Source organism: Myotis yumanensis, unplaced genomic scaffold, assembly GCF_028538775.1.
Source record: "Myotis yumanensis isolate MYYU_CA2020_CCGP unplaced genomic scaffold, mMyoYum1.0.hap1 SCAF_7, whole genome shotgun sequence".
Classification (NCBI taxonomy): domain Eukaryota; kingdom Metazoa; phylum Chordata; class Mammalia; order Chiroptera; family Vespertilionidae; genus Myotis; species Myotis yumanensis.
In genome coordinates, this window is record NW_027223758.1 from 82,897,306 (window position 1) to 82,918,292 (window position 20,987).

Sequence of the window (20,987 nt, forward strand, 5' to 3'; positions counted from 1 at the left end):
CAAGGGGCGCCCATGTTCACCAGGGCATTGAGCAGGTGTAGCTTTCTTTCCCTCAAAACACTGTCCTCCAAACGATTAAATAAGGGCCAAGGGTTGTGCTGTGTTGGAAAGGTGTCTTTGACATTATTGCAAGTTTATGACACCCAATCGTCAAAACCTTAAGCCACGAACGTCTACAGATTGGCTTGTTGCTGTCACCTCTCAATATCATTTAATCAAGTCAGTGAATACTGTTTAATAAATAGGCCAGAAAAGTAGCTGAGAGTTTTCTCGGCGGGATGCGGCGTGCGACCAACGTTACGGAAGATTGTCCCTTGAATCACTAAGGCAAACTTTGTTGAGAGTCATTTTACATAAAGCAATCACATAAAAAAAAAGAGTTATAAATAGAAAAAACCCCAAGGTTCTCCCACAGACAGACAGGGAAATCGGAACATCCAAAAATAAAAAGAAATAAAAGGGGAACCAAACCAAACAACCCCGGGCCCCACAACCCATTCGCGTCAGGGTCTCCTTGAACATACAGTACTCGGTATCTTTGGATATTTTACAATGTACAGCTCCAGACTGCAGCCAAGAGAAAACAAAGAGAACTAACCAGTCATCTGAAAAAACGGAGTTTATAAGAAGGCGTTACCTTTACAAAATAAAAACAAAAGCCCGATACCACTGGATTCCAATTAGTTCATTTCCCTTGTTTTCTTTTAAAGTTTGGGTCAGCCCCAATCCCCTGGCTTGTGGGGGGACATGGGCATGTCGGCAAGTGTCAGGAAAGGAGACAGAAATCTAAGAGGTGGCTGCCCAAGCAGTGACGGGTGAAGATAAGAGGGTGTCCGAAGCAATCAATCCCCTCTGGGCGTAATGGCATCTGAGGGCGTCTGGCGTCAGGGGTCTCTTCTGGGGAGCTGGGGGCGTGACAGAGTCCGTGGTCTTCTCTGGCCTTTTTGTTCGTTGTGTTTGCAGGAAGAAGCCAAGGCGAGAAGAAGAGTAAAGTCTCGGGGGCCCCCAGCTCTGGGGCTGAGAGCGTCAGCCTGTGTGGATGAACGCTCCTCCTTTCCTGGCTACTGGGAAACAAAAGCAAACTCAGCAAGGAGAGGGAGGGAAGGCAGGAGAGGGGAGAGAGCAGGAAGGCACTGGGCCAGCAGAGCTGTCTTCCTTCTCAGGACCTGCTACAAACTCGAGAACCAGGGAGAGTGTGTGGACAGCCCACCTCACAGAGCCGGTCAGACCCATGTTGGAGCCTAGGCTCAGCCTCCCTGCCCTGAGGGGAGCCACACACCCCAGCTTCACCCCTGGAGGGAAGGGTCGAGGGTGTTCAAATGCAGCCAAGGGAAACCCACAACTTGAAAAGCAAACAGATAAACCGGGGGAACCAGGAGTTTGGTCTATTTTCAGGGATCAAAGTAGAGGCAGGCGGTTGACCGGTGTTAAGACAGGGTCCCCATCCCTTCTTTGTTGACCTCAGGACTCCCTACAGCAAGCATGTCAAACTCAAAGGCAAACATAGGCCAAATAAATGAGGCATGTGGCCCTCGGGCTGCGAGTTTGACATGCTTGCCCTGCAGCTTTGGAGGGGGTGCGTGGAGGTGGGGTAGATGCTAACGTCATCGCAGACATGCACAGCAGGCTGCCCAGAGAACAGAGGAGAATGTGTGGTCTTCCCCAAAGCTGCCTGTGGCCTGTGGCCAATCCCCACCCAGCCCTCTCTCTGTCACCGGTGTCTAGTTTGGCCACATGTCTCACCTGTGCTAATACAGAGGTGGATGTGATAAAACTAACTCCCATATTCCAGCCATTTTCACCCGCTGCTGCCCTTACAAGAATTGCTTCTGGAGGAACAGGCACGTACAAGTGGGTGGGTGGTGGGAGAGGAAAAACTAAATCACTAGCCCCCCTTCATAGGAGTGTGAAACTGGGGTACAGAAAGCTGACCCGTTCAAGGTCACAGGACGGTGAGGAAAAAATGGGCCCGGACTCCAGGAGACTCGCTCCTGACTCCAGGAGGCCTCCCTGCCAATGGGACCCACCAGCGCAGTGTCCGCAGGGACTCTGCTTAGGCTGTGGGGCTCAACCAGGGGTGTGCCCAGGCCCCTCCCCTCATCTCTGCTGCATCTGGTTTGCCTCTGGCCCAGCCTCCTCCCTGTAGGCACAGCTCGGGAGTGTTTGGGGCACCCAGTTTGGGGCACCCAGCGTGGGGCCTCCTCCTCCGAGGCTGGGACCCTGTGAGTCCCGTGTGAGAGCCAGACAGTCAGGGAGAGGCTGGCCCCGCTGAGGGGAGATGCCCATCTCAGACAGAAGCACAAGGGAGGCAGCTGCCTCAGGAGGCCCGGGAAATACCATTGCTGCTGACAGATATTTCGTTTCTTTCTTTGTGATTTTGGAATAAGTTTCGATCCGCTGGATGGGGCAGGTGGGCCTGCTGGGAGAGAGGCCGGGGCAGCTGGACTGGGGAGGGCAGGACCAGCCTAGTTGTTGGCTTCAGACATGGAGGCCACGTGATTGAGGCCGGCGAGCGCCGGGAGGCCGGCCAGGCCCGCGGCCCATGGGTCAGGCAGCGGGAAGTAGGGCCTGGACGCGGCCACGTTCTCGGCCAGGGCGAAGGCCAGGAGGCCGCCTGCGTTCCTCTCGGCCTCCAGCTGGGCGCGCCCGAACAGCTTCATCTGCGTCTCCTCGAACTGCCGCTCGAGCTCCTGCAGGCTCAGCGCACCCTTGGGCGCCGCCAGGAAGTGCTTGGTGGGGCTGGGGCCCGGCAGGCACATGGCGGCCCCGCCCAGGTGGGCGCCCACCTCGCCCAGCGCCGGGGGCATCACGAAGGCCGCCTTCTCTGGGGCCGGGCCCCCGGGCCCGAAGAGCAGGCTGGCGGCCCTCCAGGCGGCGGGCTTGCGGCCCCGCCGCGGCCGTGCCATGCGGCAGCTCTGGCGCTTGATGTGGCGGTGCAGGTGGTCGGAGCGCGTGAAGCTCTTGTAGCAGAACTCGCACTGGTAGGGCCGCACGCCCGTGTGGATGCGCATGTGATTCTTGAGGTCGTAGTTGTGCACGAACTTGGCGTTGCAGTGGATGCACAGGTAGGGCCGCTCCCCCGTGTGCTTCCGCATGTGGATCTTTAGCTTGTCCTGCCTGCAATGCAGAGCCGGGAGTCAGTCCCCTCCGGGAACACCGGGAGCCACTCCTAACCCTCTGCCCTCTGCCCCCTTCCTCCAGAACAGGCTCTACTGCCCTGGTCTCAAACCCCAGGAATGGCACCACTGTCCCACCCCAACAGGTGTGGCTGTCACCTGGCTCAGCGGGCTGGAGAAAGAGCGGGGTCCTGAAAGACCTCCCCCACTCAGAACCCCTCCTACTGCTGAGCTCTGAGCAAGGAAACTCTCAGTCTGTCAGGGCCGGCTCACAGACTGGACAAAGGCCTGCTGGCGACACACATCCCCACAAGTCAGCAGTCTGTCCTTAGTCCTCCGGAGGGGCAGTGACCTCTGAAACTGGGGTGCACCTTAATCTCACGCCCACTTCCCTCCAGTTTGTCATGTGCTTTGGCCCAGAGCCCCAGGGCCCATCCCAGCCGGGCTTTGGGGCTCCGTCTGTCCTCAGGGCTAACCTGGGAGGCTATAGAAGCCGGCACACCTCGTTCAAGTCTCCTGCATGGTGTTTTCTTATCCCAAGCCTGGGCTCTGCTCTTTGTCTGCAGACAATTCCAGGGTTTAGAAAAGAGCCAGGTGCAACAAGAATGCAGCCTAATCCACGGCAAAGCTCCTGAGGGTGTAAGTGGGATTATTCAGAGGTAAGGAATGGTGTTGGGTGGGGCTCGCACTGGGGGCTGGGAGCCCCTGCTCCAGCTGCAGACCTACCGCTAACATGCTGGGGGACCTTAGGCAAGTTACCTAACCTCTCTGCACACAGCCGAACCTCCGCCCAGGCGTCAATTTCTACTGTCCAGGGCTGACGAAGAGAATCCGGGTTTGTGTTGTACTACATTCAATACACCTCCTGGTGGTCTTGAGAGGAAAGCTGACATCCTAGGGTTTTTTCCTCAAGACTGAGCCTGCATGAACCAGCTCAAGGAGTGGTTCAGCCTGGCTGCGGTGGAGTCGGCTGGGCTGCAAGGACTCCTCTCAGGATCATTCTGAAGCCTTCCCTGGCCAGACCCGCAGGCCGGGCAGCTCTGTGTCCAGTCTGCCACCTCCACCCTGCAGGCCTGGCTTGGGTGGAACATCTGCCTGTAATTCTTGGCTCGGCTTTGAAGTGGGAGCAGATGTGGAGCTCAGGTGTCCGCCCTAAAATGACCAGATTTAAATAAACCGCCTTTAACACAACCCCAGGACAGCAGGAGCAGAGGGCCTGGTCTCCCAGGGTCCCCTGGCCGCTAGAGGTCTCACTGGCTCTCATTTTCCGACTGGTTCCTCAGGGGCCGGGCAGGAGGTTCTTGTGTACACTGGCAGGGACCAGGGAAGGGGACCAGACCTGCCCCTTCCCCCTGTGCTCACAGGAAGGCTGGAGGAATGGACGTGGGTGTGGGGAGTGGGATGGGCAGAGACGGGGAAGTCAGCTGGCTGGTGTCCTCCACACACCAGCCCCTCCTCTCTTCCACATCTCCTGTCCCTCCCACAACCACCAGCTGCCCCCAGGCTGCGTAGTTCCCTGATGTGACATCCCATGCCCCCTCCCCCCAGCATGCTATAACCCTCGTTTCCTCCAGATGATTGGATGTTTGAGCAGTAAGAAGCCTTAGAGAGCATCTGAGCCAGCAGGTCTCAAACTTGATCTTGTATCAGAACCATTACCAGGGCTCGATGAAACGGTGCTGGGCCCCCCTCCCAGAAGTCTGATTCAGTAGGTCTGGGATGGAGAGGACAGAGAATTTGCATGTCTAACAAGCTGATCGATGCCGCCGCTGCTGCTGAAGCTAGTGAGTCTATGGACTACATTAAGAACCAGGGGCCTAGGCTCATTCTTCACTCTGCAGGTGGGCAAACTGAGACCCAGGGAGGGGGACAGTCACTGAGGTCATCCAGAGGTTAATGGCAGAGCTGGGACTAGAATCAGGCCTGTTGGCTCCCAGCCCAGGCCTCTTTCCTCACCACTGTAGGAAGTACAGTGGGGTGCACAGTGCACTTGAACCCTGAGAGCAAAGCTGCACAGTCCTGAGGGATATGTCTTGGGACCCCACCCATTCACCCAGGCCCTGATGGAAACTGGCGTTAGGTGGTCAGCTAGGCTCACCCACTGGCTGTCTGACTCCTGAACTCACCAGGCGGAGGACTCAGCTTAGAGCAGTGGTTCTCAACCTTCTAGCCCTTTAAATACAGTTCCTCATGTTGTGACCCAACCATAAAATTATTTTCATTGCTACTTCATAACTGTAATGTTGCTACTGTTATGAATCGTAATGTAAATATCTGATATGCAGGATGGTCTTAGGCGACCCCTGTGAAAGGTTGGTTCGTCCTCCAAAGGGGTCTCGACCCACAGGTTGAGAACCGCTGTCTTAGAGTCATCAGGGGCTTTAAATATAGCACCTCATTTAAGCCTCACCACAACCTTATAAGGTAGATTTCTTTTCAAAATCACTATTACATATAATTTGTAGTATTGACCCTGAAGGGTCACCCTCAAATAATGGACAATGCAAAGGGTAAATCTCCTGATAGCAAGGGCCTACTATACATAACCACAGATTCCCCCAGGCTTTTCATTCGGGCATCTAAAATAAATCACATTTCAATGGCGATTGGCTCAAATGTGTGAGAAGTACCAAGAAGGTGGTTATATCTTCCTTTCATAGAGCACCTGCTATGGGCAGGTGAATACACCATTTCAGTGACCCTGGAAAGCTGTTATTCAGAGGCAGGTTATGGTGTAGGGGTGGGTTCCCTATTTGGAATCTTGGAGCCGCTGCTGCAGCAGCAGACCCACCACTAACTTGCTGGGTCACCTTTAGGCAAGTTATTTAACCCCTCTGTACAGAGCTGAACCTAGGGCCAGACATTAATTCTATTGTTCAGGGCTGATGAGGGACTCTAAGTTTGTGTGAGTTCGATTCAACACACCTGGAGTAATTTCCTCACTTAGAGGAAGAATCGGGGCTCAGAGAAGCCAACCGGCTTTCCCAAAGGTATCCAGCTGGTGATGGGCAAAGGGGGCTGGGAGCTACTTGGGGTGTGGTTTGTTTGCAAGCTGTTCTGAGGTTGAAAACAGGTGGATTTTCAAACCTGGGACTTTCAGCCCAAGGCCTAAAGGGCTGCCCCAGGAAGTAAAGACCAGAACAGTTAAGAGGAGGCATCTGCTGCCAGCTTTCTGCCTCTGGGCCTAGGAGATTGGGACATGCTGCGGTAGGAACTCAGCCCTGGGCAGGGAGCTGGCCTAATGGAGGCCTTTTGTGGGAGCAGGGCAGGGCGGTGAGTAGAGTGGGCAAAGCTCATGATAAGTTAGTCCTGGAAAAAAAACTTAGAGATCATCTGGTTTGCTAAGAGCCTGTTAACAGGTCTGAGTCAGGGGCCCCAGTGACCTGTGTTATGAGCAGTACATTTCGAGGGACCTTGAAAATACTGATCTAATCCAGTTCCCTCACCTTCAAGATGAGAAAAACCACAGACCAGAGAGGGGAGGGCTTCTAAGATCACACGGCCTCCTTATTCCTGGAATGACCTTTTCACCAGGCTGTACTGAACGTGCGCCTGGGAAATGGACGTGGGGTGGAGGGTGGGATGTGTGTGCTCATTGGCAAGGCTGGGCCTGGCATACTCCAAGAACCACAGCAGGCCCTTGGCTGGTGTGGGCCCCCCATTTCCTGACCTCTAAAATTCGGGCTGGGCTGTACCATTTTGACCTCTGGTGTTCTGTGCTTGCATCTGAGTAAAGGGGTATAACCGAATTTCTTTCTCGTGAGGTGGCTTCATATTTGTAGCATGGCTCTGCTACGCCTGCTTCTTCTCGGATCTAAGCTGCCCGCGGAGACAGCATGGGTGTCGTTGGAAAGTGTTCTAGCCGGAACCTCAGGAGCTGAGCTCTTGGTCACCCCCCGCCAGGACTGGAGGCCTGTGGTCCTGCTTAAAACCTCCCGAGGCCTCCTCCGTCCAGTGGCCTAGGTGCTAACTCACTGTTAGCATGGCTTTCCAGGCCTGTACAAGCTCAGCCCTTCCAGTCCCTTACAAGATGACTAAGTTCTGAGGACGCCCGGTGACCAGTTAGCAAGAATATAGTGTGAACTTCAGAGTTGCTAAGAGAGTAGATCTTAACTGTTCCACCACACCCACACTAGAAAGGTGATGATGTGAGGTGATGAGTGTTAACTAACCTTACTGTGGGAATCATTTCGCAATAATACACATATAAAATCATCACAGTGCATACTTTGAACATATACAATGACATATGTCAATTATATCTCAGGAAAGCTAAGAAAAGATCACCCCACCTACTTTGTCAGCCCCGCCCCTCCCCGTACATAGTACTGCACCCCCACACCATGGACATGCGGCTCCCCTTGCAGGCCACATGCCGGTCAACGCTGCATCTTTGAACTCCTGCTGGCATGAGTTGGACTTCCAGTCCCCCCTCCCATGAGGAAATGAAGGCAAACTGGATTAGATCGGAATTTTCAAAGTCCTGCGAAATGTACTGCGCATCACACAGGTCACTGGGCTCCCTGACTCAGACTACGAATCAGACATGTTAACAGGCTCTTGATAAACCAGATGATCTCTACGTTTTTTTCCAGGACTAACTTCCCATGAGCTCTGACCACTCTACTCACTGCTCTGCCCTGCTCCCACGAAAAGCCTCCATTAGTCCTGTGTCCGTCCATAGCTTTCCTGATCGTGGGCAATATGTAAATGAAGTCATAAAACGGGGAGCCACCTTAGGGAGCACCTCCTCCTACCCCCTCATGTTACACATGGGGAAACTGAGGCCCAGAGTGGGGAGCAGACTTGGCCAAAGTCACACAGCCAGTTAGAGGCCGAACCAGACCCCGGACCTGGGTTCCTGATGGTCGCCTAGCGCTCTCTCTGAGGTGCCACACAGTCACCGAGAGATGCTAGCTCCCCAGCCACTCACTCAGCTGCTCTTCTGTGTGCCAGTGCCAGGTGCTGCTTTCTCGGCCCTCATCTAGCACGAGGCGCAGATGGCACTGGTCCCTGCTTTGATAGGAACCTGTCAGATGCTCTTGTAGTCTGCTCAGTGCATGGCACTGAATGGAGTGGATGCTCCTGGAGCGTTTGTTGACTGACGAATGACCTGCTGGTGCAGGGCCAGTTTTCAGAACCTGAAACTCCAGCATGGTCCTTTCTCATCCTGATCCCCTTGTCTGCCATCCCCTCCCTGTACCCTGCACCAGGGACCAGCCAGGTCACGTGCACCCGAACCTTGATCTGCACCTCCTTCCAGCTGGGAGAACTCAGCATCGAGAAAGATGTGCCTGCACTTGTGAGCACCCCGAGGGAAAAGAAGGGACCATAGGTCTGGCCCAGGACCTCGGCCTCCACGAAGGCCCCTGTCAGGCTAATGCTTTCCCAGCACCATCCTCTCAGACTTCATGGTAACCTGATGTTCGGAGACCAACTCTTCCTGCTGCCACTGCTAATGACATTACATTATCTTAATAAGGTCCCCGGAGCTGCCAGGACTGGGAAAGCTAAAAGGAAAATACAGAATGAAAAAGAAGCCATGCTCCTGGCCTTGTTCGGAGAGCAGACAGCTTTTTTGGCTCACCCTGGAGGCAGGGGTTGAAAACTAGAAGTTGCGACCTTTAGGGGCTGCTGGGAGGGGATCCAGTGGAAACTGGGGAGACCATGGCTCACCAGAGAGTGACTTTTCAGGGCTCAAAGGTTGTCCATCTTTTCCCAGGGACAGGATAGGGCTTCTGTTGCTCAGGGGCCGGTCCTTTCGCAAATCCTGCAGTTTCATGCCTTTATTACCTGCCCAGCCGGACGTGGCTGGAGCACCTCTGATAGCCGGGCTGCAGGGGCTGCAGGAGCTGCAGGAGGGAAGGCTGCCCAGCCATGCTCTCTAGGTGCTCCCCTCACGGGCTGCCTGCACCCAAGGACCAAGGTGACAGACATTAGGGGAAATTAAGGGTCTTCTGAGGCCTTCACAGTCCAGGGCCAGGCCCTGTTGGCAGTGATGAGGACTGCAGTGTGACAACCAGGGGGACAACCTGTGGTCTGGGTGGGCAGGGAAAATGCCCACCGAGGCAGCAGCATCCCTCTGCATGCAGAGCGACAACGCCTCTCATCTTCCCAGCTCATTTGCTCCCTTTTCTTCAAGGCCCATGCTAGGGGCCAGGTCTGGCAGAACCCTGTGGTCCTGACCTTCCGCCCTGCTTCCAGACTTTCTGGGAATAGCGGGACTCCTGATGAAGAGGACCTGGGGGAGCCTTGATCCAGACTTCTCTCTCCCAAGGTGGAGCCAATGGGATCGGTTGTGGTAGAAACCATCTCTCTCTTTAAAAAAATTTTTTTAAAAAATTGATTTCAGAGAGAGAAAGACAGATAGAAACATTAGTGGGAGAATCATTGATCAGCTGCCTTCTGCACACCCCCCACTGGGGATCGAGCCTGAGGCTTGTGCCCTGACCAGGAATTGAACTGCGACCTCCTGGTTCATGGATCAACACTCAACCACTGAGCCACACCAGCCTGGCGAAGCCATCTCTTTTTAAGGAAGAAAATGGTGACATCGGACAACTCCTGGAGAGTGTAAACACAGACTCAGGCAAGGCAGAGGGACTCATAGCGGTGACCAGAGCTAAGTGGGGTCAGCACGGGGCCACAGAAGCACAGTCTGGTTGAAGTCTTTGAGTCCCTGCTCAGGGCTCCAGGGTGTCTCATCTATGGAGCAACCAGTGGTGGGACAACTGGTGGGACTGGCTGAAATCTAGAGCTGATTCAGAGGTGAGGGCTCCGACTCCAAGGAATAGACAGCAATGGTGGTCCCTGTTCTTGGAGAAGCGTACCATGGAAGGTGCAGGCAGCCTTTAGGGACAGAGCATGGGAGGACACCAGCCCCCTCCACCCTGTTGTGGCTGCTGAAGTCATGAGGAATGACATCCTCATGGGGTGTGGACATTCTGGGCATTGGCATCTGAGGCCATAACTTGGAGCCTGTGACACTGGGTCACCTTGCAGGGGGAGGGTAGGCCCTCTACAACATCTCCCAAGAGGGATGGATGGGTCAGCATTTAGCAGAAAGGAAGGAGGCCTGGCCAGAGAGCAGAAGCTCAATTGAGATTCAGAAAGGGAAACTGTCCAAGAGGGGGATTGAAGGCAGCAGGTCTGGCTCCCTCGGCCTCTGGGGGCCCAGTCCCAGGGAGTGGCTTGGCTTTGCAAGGGAGCCTGGGAATTCTGAGTTCAAGAGGCAGCAGCTGTTGCTTTAAATGGCTGCTGAAGAGCCCCCAGCTGGGGAAGGGGAAGAGGTGTTACGAATGGTGGCTGCAGGAAGTTAGCCACAAGGAAGGTCCCTAGAGTAGGGCTGCAGGGATTTGGCTGCAGAGAGTTACAGGAAGCCCCGATCTGGGCAGGCCAGCGTTGGCATTCTCCACAGACCAAAAAGGATCCGTGCAGGGCAGCTCTAGGGAGGTGGCAGGAGGGAAGCCAGGAACCAGTGACTGTGAAGAATGTGCCAGGGAGGGGGTCGGGAGGTGTTCCACAGGGACAGCACAGCCCACAGAGACAAGTACAGTTCCTCTTCTGAAGGAGCCAGGAAAACTCGCTCCAGCCTCCCAGGAAGGCGGGTGGGCCAGAGCTTTTCTGATCTTTCTCAGGCCTGTCAGAGCCCAGTGGGAACCCTGAGGGGGAGGTGCTGATGGAGGCTGGAATGCAGCTCACTGAAGAGGGGAGGGCAGGGCAGATGGCTGGATGGCCAGGAGGGCACAGGCCATCTGACCTGAAGGGTGGGGAGGCTGCAGGCACGAGGCCACCCTAAGTGATCACCAGGAATGTGTTGGGAGGAAGGGTTCTGGAATGCAGACCTCCTGTGCAACCCAGCATCGCTGCCCAATGGGAGGCCTACTCAGAGAACCTTCTACTGTCAGGAGGGAGAGGAGTCTGTCCGACCACGTTTAAAACTTTCCCGAGGGAGGGCGGGGCCCACAGACTGGTGTGGTCCTCACAGACGCTGCAGGTGGGAAAGGCCTGGAGGGGAGGAACAGGGAGGGAATAAAGATGGAGACTTGGGGGGCTGGGCAGGGTCATGGTGCTGTGCCCTGAGATATGCATCCTGTTGAAGCTGTGGACCTGAGACCCTCCTGCCGGGAGAGGTGTCTCAGTGGCAGCCATCGGTACAGGGGACAGATGTGAAAGTTCGGGAGCTGGACCCTGGGTGGCAGGAGGGGAAGCTCCCGGCCACTGCAGGGCTGCCTGTCTTGGATCTGGCCTGGGAAGAGCGGCAACGCTTTGAAGTCACTCCCTAGGGCTGGGCTGGGGAGTCACGGGCAGGAGATGAGTGAGCGGTGCTGGACCCCTATGATGTTCTGGTTGGTCTCCTGTCTGCTATCCCGGGCTTTTGTCAGCCTCATTCAGGTGTTCTAGCCAGGCCTGTGGGGCTCAGTGAATTCAGGAGGAGGTGGGGTGGGAGAGGCAAACATCGCCTAAGGCAGCATTAGAGTGGCAGGACCAGTAATGAAAGACACCTGAGGGCAGGTGAATCTTGGGGAGGGAATCTGAGGTCCAGGTCCAGATTCTCCCCCCACTGTTAGTGCAAACGGTCTGGGAGAAGTTCTGTTTGGGGGTTCCCTCACAGAAGCACCTGTGTGAGGACCCCAAGGCCAGAAGTAGTCACCGAATGAGCCCACTGAGCTATTTTTGCAATGCCAGTGTCACCTGAACATATATTTCTGATGCCCTTCTCTGGTAACCTCTGATAGAGTTCCAAGCCACCCAAAAACGTAGGTCTCGTTACTTCACAGAACTTGTGTTCCCCCGAAAAACATGGCCCTTATTCAATATTTGACATAATTCTAAAAATTTTGCTTTATCCTCCGAAGACCAAAGGTTTGGGCCCATCAAAGAAGAGAATCAGAAGAACAAGCCCCCAGCAATTCCCACGGAGACATTTCCCAGACGCGAGCTGACGGCAGCACCATTGGCAGATGTGTGGGTCTCTCAGGGTGAGCTCATTGACGGACAGTGGCCGGGTGGGGAAAGGACCTCATCGGGAAGGCCAGGGTCACAGGACAGACATCCACCAGACGATGTCTACATCCGACACACTGAAACGACCAAGCCCTGATGCAAGGCCGCCACCAGGACCGTCCCCACTGAGGACATGGCTGGGAAGATCAGCCTCACAGCACCAATGCAACATACCAGGCCCATCAATACCTAGCAGTGGGCAAATCTGACCGCCACGTCCCACCCACCAATTTTGGCTACAAAACTTGAGAGTTCTCTGTAGCCACCCCAGTCACAGATTTTGCTGTCCTACGAGCAAGTCCCGGCTCTGCCATTTCCTAGCTGCACTTATGAGTGGCCAACCAGCCACCGGGGCGGGGGGGGGGGGGGGGGGGGGGGGGGGGGACGGAGTGCTCATCTGTAAACAAAGGCCATATAGCACCTCCCCGTCTTCAAAGGGCAGGGCTGGGGTGAGAGGATAGAGAATACACTTAGGCCAGCCCTGGCATGTTGAACATGCTCCAAGTAAAATAGAAGGGCTGCACTCCACTCCACTCCTCGGGGGAACTTCAATTGGCTCCTGTGGATCTACACTGGGGAGGGAGGGAGGCCAAGTGTGCAAGGTACTGAGGCTCCTCACTTCTGCCTTACAGCTCTGCTCTGACCTGTTTTATATGTTTGCCTTTCACTTAATATTGTAGTTAAGAAAAAATATATTTTTAAAGAAACTATTTTCCCTTTTAAAAAGAGCTTGAAAATCACTGCACCAAGTAATGCCTAGCATGCCTTCTCGCAATGAATTTGACGTGCATCTAGGATCCAGTGGGACCTCCCCTGAACTGGGTCTCTCTCTCCATCCCTGCCCAACCCCGCACCCCCATCCCCTCTCTGCTGCCATCACTGCAGCCTCCGACCCCCTCCCAGCTGGGACCCCCACCTGGGGGCCGCCATGCGCACCTGGTGAAGCGGACCTCGCAGATGTTGCACATGTATGGCTTCTCCCCGGTGTGGGTCCGCATGTGCCGCGGCAGCTTCCCGGCCCCCATGATGACTTTATGGCAGATGGGGCACTGCTGAGAGGCCTTGGGCTTCAGCTTGCGCTCCTCCACCAGGGGCCAGGGTGGGAAGAGGCCCCCCAGGTGGGTGGCACTCAGGAAGTTGAGATAGGCACCATAGTCATTCTCCGCCTTAATGGAGCCCAGCGGCCCCCCAGGAAGGTCCGGGAACATGTCCTTGAAGAAGTCATTCGGGAAGGGCGGGGGCGGGGGCGGGGGCAGCTCCTCCTTCTCCTCTTCCTTGATCTTCCGATTCTTGATGACCAGGTCCAGGGGCCCACTGTCCATGGGCTGCTCGGGCAGCTGGGCAAAGGCACCAAAGTCCCCTGGCCAGAGGTGTGGGAAGAAGTCTGGGGCAAAGGGAGATAAGGAGGGTCTCCTGTCGGGGATGTTGGCCTTGGGGTACAGGTTCTCCCTCAGCAGAGATTCAATGGAGAAGTCCCGGATAACGCCCAGATGGCCAGGGCTGCTGGCCTGGAAGGAGTCCGGGAAGTCCCTGGGTGTGTCCGCATAGGCCTTCTCTGTGAGATGGTCCGCCTTGGAAGGGCTCTGGTGGCAGTTGATGTCCTGGGGGTCGGGCAAGTTTTCTTGATCAGCGAAATCCTCCGTATCGTCATCCTCTTCCTCATCCTCTTCCTCCTCCTCCTCCTCCTCATCCTCCTCGTCATCGTCATCCTCGTCATCGTCGTCATCCTCCTTGTCGTCCTCCTCCCCGCCGTCCCCGCCAGGCTCCATGATCTCCAGGCACACGTTCACGATGCACTGGATCTCCAGCATCCTGGCGGCGTTGAGGATGTGCTTGACGTTGGAGGCGGTGATGGTGAGCGTGGAGGTGTAGGCGAACTCGAGGATGGCGGCCAGGGCCTCTGGCTGGACAAAGTCAATCTCGTAGACGTAGGGCTGGCTGGCTAAGGTGCCGGCTGTGAAGAGCTTTTTGAAGTACTTGCTGCAGGCCGCCAGGACGGAGCGGTGGGTGCGGTATTCCTGCTCCTGCACCACCAGCAGCACGTCGCAGAGCAGGCCATCATGCCGCTGCTCGTTCAGGCTACACAGAACCTCGCTGCTGTGGTTGGGGAAGGGAATGCCGATGAGTTCGTCAATGCCATTGGCCATGGTCTCAGCCAGAGCCCTGCAGACAGACACAGAGAGGGAGACTGGGTTAGAGGATGTGGTCCCAGGAGGGGACACCCAGCTCTGGGATGTTGGACCAGGGAGGCAAGGCTGGTGGACATGGTGGCCCAAACCACCCCTGCCTTTGCTTAAGGCTCCCCCCGCCTCCAGCCCTCCTCCCTCTTGGCTTTTCTAAATCCCATCTGCAGTGCAGAGCCCAGCTCATAGGCTGGGGCTTTGCACAGGCCCATGGGGTCTTTTCCCGGACCCCTCACGGAGTTGACCTCTATGGGGCAGTTGGCATATGCTGCTTGGCAAAGGCTTGTAAGCTTCTCGTGGGCATGATTTCACTGAAGTCAACTTTGTTCATATGCAATGGTGAGACACCAGGACGGACAGCCACCTGACACTCAGCTGCTACTGTGAGCTACGTCCACTACTTCCTCACACAGCATCTGCGGGTTGAGGCCAAAGGGGGAATGTTCTCTCATGATGCAATGCTGCTGAGAAAATGCTCTGGTTTATTGCAAAACTCCTCTGACTCCTGTAACAGACTAACATTTGGCTACTGGCTACTGTTATGGGCTGAGCTGTGTCCCCACCAAATCCATAGGCTGAAGTCATAACCTCCAGTATCTCAGAATGGGACTATGTCTGGAGGTAGGACCTTTGAAGAGGTGATTAAGGTTAAAATGAAGTCACCTGAGTGGGCCCTAATCCATTATGACGTGTCCTCATAACAGGAGATGAGGACACAGACACAGAGGGAAGACCCTGTGAAGACACAGGGAGAAGATGGCCATCTGCAAGCCAGGAGAGAGGCCTCAGAAGAAACCAAACCTGCTGACACCTTGATCTTGGACTTCCAGCCTCCAGAATGGTGACACAACCGTGAGAAAGGTGCAGCAAGGTTCACTGAAGAGGAGTGAGCTATCACCACACACCTGTCAGAATGGCTAAAATAACAGAGTGCTAGCACCAAATGCTGGTGAGGGTGTGGAGAAACTGGATCACTCATACATTGCTGGTGAGAGTATGAGTGGTACAGCCATTCTGTGATCAACTCAGCAGTTTCTTTAAATACGTATTGAGGAAATGACACCTTTTTCTCATGAAGCTTCCAAATGGGTAGTAGGGTCCTGACCCTCAGAGGGACCCTCCCCTCTGAGGACTGTTTGTGAATGAAATGCCCCTTGGACTGTTAAGTGAAAAGCCGAAATCAGTAAAATCTCAGGAAATTAGAGCCATTTTCTTGCTCGCCAAAGGCAGTGGTTCTCAACCTTCCTAATGCCGCGACCCTTTAATACAGTTCCTCATGTTGTGGTGACCCCCAATTTCATTGTTACAAATTGAACATAATTAAAGCATAGTGATTAATCACAAAAACAATAAGTAATTATATATGTGTTTTCTGATGGTCTTAGGCGACCCCTGTGAAGGGGTCTCAACCCATAGGTTGAGAACTGCTGCTTTAGAGATAAAAATGTTCTTAAATGTTATTTTAGGGGAAATGCCCACAATTCTTTAAGCTTTCCCCCACCTTCTTGCAGAGAGGAATTGAACCTGTTGGGCCATGTGTTGGTGGTCGGTGTCTCAGTCAAGCTCCCTGAGGGATGGAGTCTGCTGTCCTTTCGCCTAAATGTCCCATCTCTGTGCTTTAGTAGCCACGTCGGCTGGAGCCTGGGAATCAGGGCCCACGGCTCTGAGACGTTGGGAGGCTGCTCAGCTCTCTGGGCTCCTGTGGCCTCATCTTGTCATGGGTGGTCATGGGAAATCTAATGACCAGTGTGCCATGACTATGAGAGGTTAGGAGGGCAAAGTGGACCTGGATGAGGAAAGGGCAATAGGCCGGGGTGACCCTGGACTCCAGGCTGCTGTGCCCAGCAGCCACTTCTCACAGTGGCCTGGTTGCAGCCTTTGTCCCATTCCTGGAGGAGGGGATGGAGCTGTGTAGCTGGGCTGTTTTTCCAGGCAGGAGGTGAGGGCTGACGCTCGCTGTTTCATTGTCTCTTTGGTAAGACGTGTCCCTGCCCTTCACTCTGGGAGCTTCCCTGATGACCCTAAGATTCCCATGCCCTGGAGGACCCAGACAGCAGTGTCCCAAAGGGGTGGCCATGCCCCACCCCCACCTTCCCTCCTTCCCACCCAGGCCCTCCTTCCTTCCCCTCCCATTGCTTAAGCCAGGGCAGTTCTGTCTCCAAGAATAACACGCTCACGAAAGAGAATCACACACACACACAACACAACAAAACAAAACAAAGACTCTCAACAGCCAGGAAAGGCTTAGCCCAAAAGATAGTCTTTGGTACAAAAGGGATAGAAAAAGGTATAAAGACAGATCAAAAACAAAGAAGGAGGAGGGAAAGAGGGGAAGAGGTGCTTGGAAATGGAGGAAGGAGATTCTAGGGGAAGAATGAAGGCAGGTGGAACCTTCGCAGGTATGGTTCCGGCCATCAGGAGGCCTGCCACAGCCTCCCAGGGCCTCTGCCCCCAGTGGAAGGTTCTAGAGCCCAGAATGTCCAAGTAACCCTGTCTGACAAAGGCAGCACTTCCCATGTCGGGCTTTGGTTTATTCAGCTGTAAAATGAGATCTTTGTTGGCTTGGGTAACTTCCTCGCATTCCCCTCTCTCCCTGCCACGAGAAGGGATCTTGCCCTCAGTTTACCACCTACAGACAGACAGGGTGCTTCTATGAGCAGAACAGAGAAGTGGTGGGGGTGGGGACATTGGAAGGGGCCGGAGGACCTCCCACCACAGAAATGCATTGTAGGAATCTGGCTCCAGAAGTCCTCCATGACCAATTTCTTGAGTGTGACTTGAGTTTTCTTATTTGTGTCCTGTTCTAATAACCAAATGAAGCAAGCTAGCCAGCCAGCATTTATAAGAATAGTCAATACTAGCTATCGCTTATTGAGCGCCTGCTACATGTCAGGCATCGCACCTCTACGCTTTCCTCAACCAATGGAATTCTGAAAGGTACACATTTGTATCAACATCTCCAAATTAGGGATAGAGAAAAGGTGTGGAGAGGGTAAGTGGCTTGCCCAATGCCACAAGGGTCTGAGCCAGGCTTTGAGCCCAGCAGTATTTGGTGCCAAAGTTCATATCCATCTCCTTTTACCACACTGCCCTCTACAGGGCAGGGAGATTTGAACTCTTCCCTCCACGCCCCCAAATGTTGTCTCTTCAGAGATTTGATCACCCTGGGGGTGAGGATGAGCTGAGACTCACACATGCCAGGGGCTTGGGGGTCTCAGTGCTGAGTGTGAACGAGAGGTATGAATGGCACGGCACTGGATCCCTGTGGGCTGGGCTTGTCTGAGCTGTGAAGGATAGAGAGGGTTATATTGGGTAGAGGGGGGTGTGCCTCACCGGGATCCTGAGTGGGATCGCACCAGAAGCCACTCCCAGCCAGCACGTGCTGAGGTTGGCTGATGGTCATCTGACAACCCACGGCCCACGCGGAGGGGTGGAGGGTGAGAGCCCTGCTCTTAGGCCGCCCGTGTCCACATCCGACACCCACACTGATAGCCTCTGGGACGTGGTATTTCCGCCCTTGAGCTCAGTTTCCTCATCTGCACAATGGAGAGGATAATAGTGTCGACCTCACAGAGTTGCTGTATGGGTCAAATGAGCAAAGGCCTCCTGATACATAGTAGGTGCTCAACCAATGCTAGCAATTCTGAAGTCCAGGAAGTACAAGACTCTTGGCAGTTCCCTTGAGCAGGGCAGCCACACCCCTTGGCCCCAGAGTGCCCTGAAGCCTCATCATAGGTGTTTTGGCAGAGGGCGGTGGGGCCCTACTGGGAGCCAATTTGCCTTCCGCATGGTTTTGCAGATCCATCGACTTACCAGTAAGCACCTCACCCAACCAAAGACTCTGAGAACAGCCCTTACAAGTTCCCAGGCCACCCTGGCATGTGTGAGTCCTATTTGCTAAGGTTCATTCACACCTCCTAGCTCATGCACGCCTATGGGGCAGACGAAGCTGGTATCAACTTTATACTCATTTTATAGATGAGGAAAATGAGGCACAGAGAGGAACCGGTGCTCAAGCTCACACGGCCAATCAGTGTCAGAGGTAGAACTAGAAGTAGGGTGTTCTGATGCCAAGCCTGTGCCCTCAGCAGGTGCAGGCTTGTCTGGCTAATAGGGGCCCCATGTTGTAGGATTGGTTTTACCAGGAACGTGAAGCACAGGGGCATAGGCAAAGTATATACTTCCACTGCCCTCAGTTTGCCTATCTGGAAAATGGGGAATTCACTGCTTAGATCTCACTTGCTCTGGGCAGGGCCTGTTTCTTCTATGCCTGTGTCATTCCCAGGATGCCATTAAGTATGAATATGGTAGACCCTGAATGAATGAGACCAGTTCAAATACAGAGAAGAGATAGCCTGGAAGTCACAAAAGGTGGAGGGGTGACCCTAGTCCTCTGCCTTGGAACAGAGTCCTGTCATTCATAAAGCGCTTACATTCATTCACCTTATCCTTTTTATGACCCCCATTGGGTGGGAATCAGAGAGGCAAAGTGATTTGATTTACTTGATTTCTGAGTCCCATCTCTTTCCTGTCCTCTGTGGCTGCCTGGTGGTGTGACTTCTGAGACAAGTCTATCGCTCTGATCCACAAGTCCAGCGCCTTCCGAAATCCTGCTCAGCTCAGCAAATCTGCCAAATCTCAGGGCAGGCTGGCCCCAGCTGGCCGGCTCCCACTGCCCTGGGAGTGGTCCCACCACCTCCAGTCTCCATCTCCTCCACTGCCCCAGCCTGCGACCTCAGAGCCACCTGGCAGAACTGGTAGCTGCGGTGACGGTGGGGGGGTGCCGCCCAGGGGCTGAGAAGGATGTGGTTCTTTCCCAGACATGGGATGAGGTGGGGAGCAGCTACCTGCACCCTTTGAGCAGGTCTGTAGTTCCTGTGGTTTGTGTAGGCACCGAAACCTGGGGGGGGGGGGGGGGGGGGGGGGAGGCGGGGGGTGGCAGGAGAGAGGGCAGCGAAGCCTGGTCCAAGCAGCTGGAGCCCTTCGGCCTGCCCCACCCTGCCCTTGGCAGTTCTCCTGAGCAGGACAGCCACACCTCTTGCCCCCAGAATGCCCTGGAGCCTCAGCTGCCCCCGAGGCTGGGGCCAGACTGTGTGGGCTAGGAGGCCGGGCAGGGCCACTTCAACTTCTAGGCTCTTCCCCATTTGCCAGAGCACCCTAGGCAGAGGGCCCACAGCTGAGCACAGCCGGCCCCACCTGCTCTGCCACCTGCCAGGACACGCCCGGAGCCCACAGTCCCTAGCTTGCCTCAGGCCCAGGGTTTAGAGCTGGTTGGTTTGTGTGAAATGAGCTCTAAGCTTCCCTTCTCCACCAGATGTTCCCTTACAGCTGGAATGCAGGCCCTCCCTGATTCACATGGTTGTGTACCCCCAATGCCTAGTTCCCCACCCACAGAACAAGACTTGAGGCCCAGGGCAGAGGCCAGGCCTGGCAGGCAGGCACACGTGGGTTCTCTCCCTTGCCCCAGACAGATTCTCTCTGTGTCCCTATATCTGGGGGTCTGCGTTTTTGCTCCTGTGACCAGGCATGCACGCCTCTGCTTCATTGTCCTCTGCTGAAGCCCCTGAGTTAGCAATGCCACCGCCCTGTTGAGCTTTAGATTCAGAACGACTTGTTCAAATCTCCTTGCTCCATACATGTTCCCAGGATCCAGGGGACAGAAATAATTCTTTGGCGCACTTTTCTGAGGAGAAACCTAAACTTGCTGGTGAGCTGACTTACCCAAAGTCACAGCACTAGGTCAGTGACAGGGACCAGACTGTGCAGTACCATGCGGTATCCCTTGCAGACCCTCCCTCACCATCCTCACCACCTCCCCCTTCCCTCAGTGCTGCACTGGTTTGGTTTTATCAGAACAAGGTCTAGGTCCAGGGCCACCCACAGGGGTTGGGAGAGGGGCAGAAGCCAGGGTGAGCTTCTCTCCCCCTCAATTCTTACCAGGATGAAACACACTTGGGGCAGACTGGAGGGGTACCTAGAGGTGGTCCGAGAGATGGGCGAGGAGGAGTGAGGGGCAGCTCCTCACTTGGGCTTTGGTGATGGGGGTGGGGGTATGAGTGTCAGAGCTGTTAGTTACCCCCTGGAGGAACCCCTTCCTCTTCACAGCAGCTGCCCACCAGGAACCCTCGCCCAAGGGCTGGCTTGGAGCCTTTACTTGTCAAAGCACTTCCACCTCCTTGCTGGCAGGTGAGGCCAGTGTTGTACCCATTTTACAGATAAAGGAAATACAAGGTAAGTGAGGTTAAGGTCACAAAGTAATGTGGTTAAATGACTCCTGGACAACCCGCATGTCCCCTGAAGCTGTTGATTTCTCTCCTACCCTGAGCGGTGACCTTGCAGAGAAGATAGAGTGGGTTTCTAAGGGGCTGCATGGTCTCGTGAGGCAAGGAGCGCCCCCTTCAGGGAGCTGGAGGGGCTCAGAGCCAGCAGAGCAGGCCAGGGGAGTGGGCTGGCCTGGGGGAGTCTGGGCCAGACAAATAAAGTGGTGCCCCTTCCAACTATTGTTCTTTAATTATTTAGTCATCCTTTATTTATTAGAGAGTGAGGCGGGGGGCGGGAGAGGGGGTGGGGGAAGACTTGTTCCCTCTTAAGAAAAATTGCACACCTTTTTACGTTCAAAATAAAGGATTTACTACTCGTGTTTATTAGAGGCCATTTCCCGAGCCAGAAAACTCCCTGGGAA

At 54.7% G+C, this 20,987-nt stretch overlaps 1 protein-coding gene across 4 annotated transcripts in view; it reads right to left on the reverse strand.

Moving 5' to 3' along the window:
- Positions 1–601: 601 nt before the first annotated feature.
- Positions 602–20,987, reverse strand: part of ZBTB7C (zinc finger and BTB domain containing 7C) — a 281,771-nt gene continuing 261,385 nt past the window's right edge. For all 4 annotated transcript variants that reach the window (XM_070421121.1, XM_070421122.1, XM_070421119.1 and 1 more), the window contains 2 exons: positions 13,059–14,285; positions 602–3,117 (listed from right to left, as the gene is read on the reverse strand). In XM_070421121.1, coding sequence (XP_070277222.1) covers positions 2,466–3,117; positions 13,059–14,269 — 1,863 coding nt within the window. In that variant the 5' untranslated portion in view covers positions 14,270–14,285 and the 3' untranslated portion in view covers positions 602–2,465. The remainder of the gene's footprint in view (positions 3,118–13,058; positions 14,286–20,987) is intronic.